The sequence below is a fragment of the Hippichthys cyanospilos genome, chromosome 5, assembly GCF_059441005.1.
Source record: "Hippichthys cyanospilos isolate Australia breed blue-spotted pipefish chromosome 5, RoL_Hcya_1.0, whole genome shotgun sequence".
Classification (NCBI taxonomy): Eukaryota; Metazoa; Chordata; class Actinopteri; order Syngnathiformes; family Syngnathidae; genus Hippichthys; species Hippichthys cyanospilos.
In genome coordinates, this window is record NC_142373.1 from 24198542 (window position 1) to 24205036 (window position 6495).

General features: G+C 34.6%; 1 protein-coding gene across 2 annotated transcripts in view; it reads left to right on the plus strand.

Moving 5' to 3' along the window:
- Positions 1-5859, plus strand: part of LOC148424063 (diacylglycerol kinase eta-like) — a 65207-nt gene extending 59348 nt beyond the window's left edge. For both annotated transcript variants that reach the window (XM_088415639.1, XM_088415641.1), the window contains one exon: positions 4456-5859. In XM_088415639.1, the coding sequence (XP_088271765.1) occupies positions 4456-4542 (87 nt within the window). In that variant the 3' untranslated portion in view covers positions 4543-5859. The remainder of the gene's footprint in view (positions 1-4455) is intronic.
- Positions 5860-6495: the final 636 nt, after the last annotated feature.

The following is a 6495-nucleotide window of genomic DNA, read 5'->3' on the forward strand; positions in this document are numbered from 1 at the left end:
TTTCTAAGAACTCAAGTGATTAAGAAATACGTTGTTATGCTTGGTACATTTGCGCATAATGCTTAACCCAAAGAGTTACCAATTTTACGTCATAGTGCAACTGGAAAGTATTAACAATGTTTCACTTTTTTCCACATTTTGTCATTTTTCAGCCTCATTCTAAATTGTAATTATGAAACACATCATAACTGTGATTTTTTTTTTTTTTTTTTTTTTTTACATATTTTGAAGTGACGAAAATGAGAAAACTATGAAATCACATTCCCACAAGTATTTATGGCCTTTGCCATGAAGCTCAAAATTGAGCTCAGGTGCATCATTTTCCACTGATCATCCTTGATGATTGTATTGCATATTTGGAGTCCATCTGTGCTAAATCCAGAAGATTCAACAGGATGTGGAAAAGCACACATCTATCTATATGAGGTCCCGTAGTTGACGGTGCATGTCATAGCACAAAAAAACAAGCATGAAGTCGAAGGATTTGTCTGTAGACTTGAGAGACAGGATTGTGAAGCGCAAATCTGGGGAAGAAAACAGAAAAAAATCCGCTGCTTTTGAGGTCCCAATGAACACAGTTGCCTACATTATTCTTTAATGGAAGACTTTTGGAACCACCAGGACTCAAAGAGCTGGCTGCCTGTCAAAACTGAGTTTTCGGGAGAGAAGGGCTTTAGTCAGGGAAGTGAACAGAGCTTGAGCGTTCCTCTGTGGAGAAAGTAGAGCCTTCCAGATGGACAACCATCTCTGCAACAATTCACCAATCAGGCCTAAATGGTAGAGTGGCCAGACCAAAGTCATTCCTTAGTACAACTCCCAATCCCATCAAAGTAAAAACAGAGTACAATGGAATGTAAATTATCTTCAACCTACATTCAACCGATTAGACTACAAAGGCAAGATGCTTAATGTTTAAAATGATAAACGTTATTGCAAATTAGCAAGATATTTCAAAAAAGTTGGGGTGGGCAATAAAAGTCAAGGAAAGCTGATGAATGCTCAAAGCAGTGGTTCTCAACCTTTTTTCAGTGATGTACCACCTGTGAAATAAGTTTTCACCCAAGTACTCCTTAACCAGTGCAAAGCATTTTTGAGTTAAAAAAAAAAAAAGACTTAAAACTTGTCATCAGTTTTTGATTCATTAAAGTTTAGAACCCTTCAAACTTCATTGGTATTTGTCCACAAAAATAATCAAAATAAAGTGTCAGGCCTGTTTTAAAAAAGAAATAATTATAAATAAATGTTTTTTCCACAGAAAAATATTAAACATGAAGTGTCATCTTTTGGGATTACAGTACAGTTCTGTTCAGAAAAATAAATCATTATATTAATTATTGATAAATATTTGTCCACAAAAATTAATATACATAAAGTGTCAGACCAGCTCTCAAAAAGAAAATACCGTATTTTCCGGACTATCAGCCGCGACTTTTTCTTCATGATTTGAGCCCTGCGGCTTATAGTCCAGTGTGGCTTATCTGCTGGTTTTTCCCACCTGTCAAGGAAATGCTAAAACTGAACAGATGTGAATCAATGGCTGTGCTCAAAAAGATTTTTAAAATATATAATTAAAAATATACATATATTTTTTAAATGTCTAAATTGAATAAGATCTTGTATAACAGTTTGTGACGTGTAAATTTGATACACGGTATACAGGATATATGATTGCATTTATAAATTTATGATTGTATATATTTTTATTATTTATTTGCAGTGTGTGCAATGTTCACTAAAATTATCTATCAATTAACCAACGGGAGACAGAATGCTATCGAAGTATTGATTTTGAGTTTGAACTGCTATTTAACTCTCCAGTATTCTGTTGGTCATATACATCCATCCATTTTCTATAAACATAATGTTTGGGACTAAATATGCAGGCATGTTCAGTCTGTTAAAGAGAGGATGTTGCTGTTGGTAGACAACCAAAAAAATATATAAAGAAAATTTAAAAGTTTCACATACCACCATATACCTGCGGCTTATAGTCCAGTGCGGCCTGTCCGTGGCAAAAGATGTTTTTTTTTTTTTTTTTTCTCAATTTTTGCTGCTGCCGCTTATATCCCGGTGCAGCTTATAGTCCGGAAAATATGGCAATTATAAATAAATATTTGTCCACAGAAAAATAATGTACATAAAACATCATCTTTTGGAATTACAGTAGAGATCTGCTGGCAAAAATACATCATTAATTGTTCATACATATTTGTCCATAAAAAATGATGAACATAAAGTGTCAGACCCATCATCAATAAGAAATAATTATAAATAAATATTTGTCCACAAAAAATAATTAACATAAATTGTTAGACCTGTCCTCAATAAAAAAAAATGAAAAAAATATTTGTCAACAGAAAAATGGGATATTTGTAGAGATCTCACAAAAGTAAATCATTAACTTGACAGGTAACGAGAAGTGGCACATGACAGGTTGGTTTGAACCATTCTAGTATGGGGGAGAATCTGGATTTTTAAAATAATGAAATTGAATAACCTTCTGAACATGGAATGTTTTACGAACTTAAATTTATGATACATTTAATTAACTCAAAAATTATTTTGGAAGGATTTTTGCTTGTTAGTTTGTTTTATTTAAAATCTCAAGTACTCCCTGGACTTCCTTCAAGTACCCTCAGGGTTACCCATACCACAATTTGAGAACCACTGGCTCATAGAACACCAGTTTGAAACATTCCACTGGCAATATGCTAGGGTATAAAAGAAGCATCCTCAAAAGGCTAGGGCGAGGATCACCACCTTTGGAAAAAATGTGTCCAACAGTTTAAAACCAACTTTTAATAATAAAGAATTTACAGACATATTGTAGGGACAAGAATTCTCGTCTTTTAAAATATTAATAAAAAATAAAATTTGTGTCACTTTTTTATGGAGGGTAGCTGAAACCGTTGACTAGTGTGTATCTCATATTAAGTCAGTTGAGCACTGTAGTGATAAATGTGACCAATGGATGGCAGTGTTGCCATACATACTAAACATACATTACATACATGTAATTCTAAGTAAGGAATGCAAATCAATCTTGCATACGATACTGTCCATGTTTACAAAAGACGTAGCACACAATATTCTGTCACCCTTGAAAGATGAATGAAAACACTTAATATACTGACATTATACAAGTTGCCTTTTCTGATGTTTGGCATTAAAAGATTTAATTTTTTTTATGCGTGCGTAACAATTACATTTAATACAATTTGATATGCAATTTCTTATGCCTTCCTAGTTTTACATTAAAGCTCCTTAAATTTGTTTTAATCATATTCATTGTTAATTTGTTTTATTTCATATGAAACCTCCATTTTCATACCTACTGCCAATCTTAGCAGTCTACACCCCGCCCCCCTCTAACTGTAGTATAGAGGTACAACATTTTTTGGGGGATCACAAACTTTATTTTTATTTTTCAACACATAACAGAGTGCTTTTCAGTCAAGTTGCAAGCCTCTCAACTCATGCTGCGGGACTGAGCGCGCTACCCACCGCACATTTTCACATGCCAGGTCACTCTGTGCTCTGCCAACACCCCTCCCCTGCCAATTTTTGAATGAAAGGTCATCTCTCTTTGATCGCCCCGCTCCACACACACACCCGCCCACATGTAATGTTCAGCACATTTGTCAGATATAATTGCAAAACCGTACTTGTCTGGTTTTTGCCTAATATCTTTAAATAGTGACAGATGTAGAAAAGCAGTAGTTTAATTTTAAGCAGAAGTGCCTTCAATTGAACAAGATTGTGTTATAGGGATATCAGATTGCTTCAGACTCTTAACATCTACCATACTGCACAGGGGCCGGAGATTCTTGCATTTCAGCCACCAAAATGTCAGGTGTGCTGCGGGTGTAAAAGGAAATGCTTTCTGAATGCCCAGCATGACACAACACTCTGCCTAATACCTAAACACTCTAGATGAGCACAAGAATCAAGATGCCCAAACACATGTTCAGTGTCTATGAAAGTAGAGTCCATGGTGCTTAAAAGTATTACTTCAAATATGTTGTTTGTTTGTTTTCATTCTTGTAATGGAAGTGCATAAATAAGTTAAACAAGCAACTTTTAAACGTATAATATAACCACAACACAGTAAGCATTATTCAAGCCACTTTTTGAGCTGACAATGTTTATAAGGCCCTAGATCAAACATTGACAGCTTGGTTTTATTAAACTTTTTAAAAGACGCTTGTCAACTCAGGCATTTCCAAAACAATTGTTTTTGTTTCATATTGAAATGCATTCCGACTTGACGGAAACTCAGCCACTGTATGTTTGCCTAAACATAAACAGACCAACAATTTTTTTTACCAGAATTGGCATTTCTATCGCCACTTCCTATCCAGGTTGTATGCCTTGAATGATTTTTTGGAAAATCTAATGTATCCCACCCCCAGTTAATTTACACTGTAATTATATATATTTTCTTTGCTCCCTCAGGATCTGGGGATATCGAAAGTGGGTCATATGAAGAGAATCCTTCAGGGAACTAAAGACCTGGCCAAGGCTTCCATGGTGGATCTTTAACCTGGAAGCAGACGCTTCCCAAGAGGAGAAACACGCAAGCAATGTTCCCCCTCACGTCACTGGAAAAGATGGCGATTGGATCCATGACTCGTGTTGCCAAAGTCGAGGAAGAAGAGGGAAGGGTGTGAAGAATCTTCACGAAAAGTGATTTCCTTGAAATTAACAAACACACACAGTGGGATGCAACCAGTGTGGATTTGTTGTTTGACTTGTGATATCTAATAAGTAGCAAAAGCAGGACTTGCTTGTTTGGGGATATCTTTCTGGTTAATATTGTTGTTTAAAAAAAGTTGGGTGAACCTCTGGAAGCAGTGGTGCTTCATTCAACAATGGCATGTTCCACATTCGCTTGTTTAAGGTTTAATTGCATGATTTAGTGTCTTCAACTTTTGTCGTAACACTTGAACAAGTTAACTACAAGTAAGTATTATCAGTGCCATATATGACTACTGAGAGTGCCCTTTCCTTTTTCGTGCGCATTAGGGAGTTTTAATTTATTTTGTTAGCATGACAATGGTGTGGCAAAGATATTCATCCAGTGCCATATCTTGTGAGTATTTTAGCTTAAAAAAAAAAGCATTGTAGGAGGATGTTGTGCGGAGGTTTTAACGCTATGTGTGTGTCCACATGGTTTGCGGGAGGATAAAATGGGAAACCAAAGTGAATGTTACGAGAAAAACGGTCAACTTTTTTCTTTATTGGCGCTCGCCAGGTTTCATTTTTCAATTTTTTTTAAGAATCGACAAGTCTTGCATGAGCAAAATATGTCATTTCAACACGTCTTGGAAATAATACGTAATTTGAACAAAATCTAAAGTATTCTCAACTGAACAAAAAAATAATTTGACTCTTTTCTTGAATATTGTTAATCCTGAGTGAAGTGCAGCGTGACTGCTGAGTCAGGTTAGACCCGATGTTGGTATTTGGCACCTAAGAGATGGAGGTCAGCTCCGCTGTAGGGGGTAGTCAAAATTCTATCATAGTCCATCAAAGTGGCTCCTCTCATCTTAATGTGATCTGCAAATTGCACCATGACAGTCTTGAGCGCACTTCGGCGCCGTGACACATATGCAGAAATAGAAATCACAATGCCTGCCCCAATCAAATTTACCAAAACCAAGTTAGACCTTGCGGTCTGTTCTGCACTTGGACATAGTCTAAGCATACAGAAGGTTTAAAAATTGTCACTGCCAAGCGCATCTCCAACAATGCTCACTCTGCTGCACCGCCACGGTCAGAGGCCTGGCTACCAAATTGCGCTTGCACAAATATCAAGACCGTCAGTATTTGCGCCCTGCTGCAGATGTTTGTTTTTTTTTTTTTTCCTGAATTGTCTATATATATATATATATATATATATATATATATATATATATATATATATATATATATATATATATATATATATATATATATATATATATATATATATATATATATATATATATATATATATATATATATATTTTTTTTTTTTTATATTTTATATATATATATATATATATATATATATATATATATATATATTTTTTTTTTTTTTTTTACTTCAAGAATTAAATATTTCTAAAATTACCCTTAAATGCAAAAACACCCTGTCATCATATGAAGAAAAGTGTTTTTGTGTATTTATGCAGTATTTTTTTTTAACTTCTTGCCTTATGTAAGTTCAAATTCGTAAAAAGGTTAACGGCTCACCTCGACTTTTTGGCAAATGAGCACATTTAAGAAACACTAATGCAATTATTTGTTTTTGTTGTTTAAAATAGAATTTAAAAGTCATCCTGCAGAACACTGTGGGTATGAATTTTGTTTTTAGAATTATTAGTTTCTTTAAAATTGGTGGCATTACAGGGTCTCTAGCTAAATTTGTAAATACTGTATACGCACTGTCTACATTACAGTATACCGATGTATGCAAGCCATGTTTGTTACGTGTTGTTTTTCAGTAAGTGA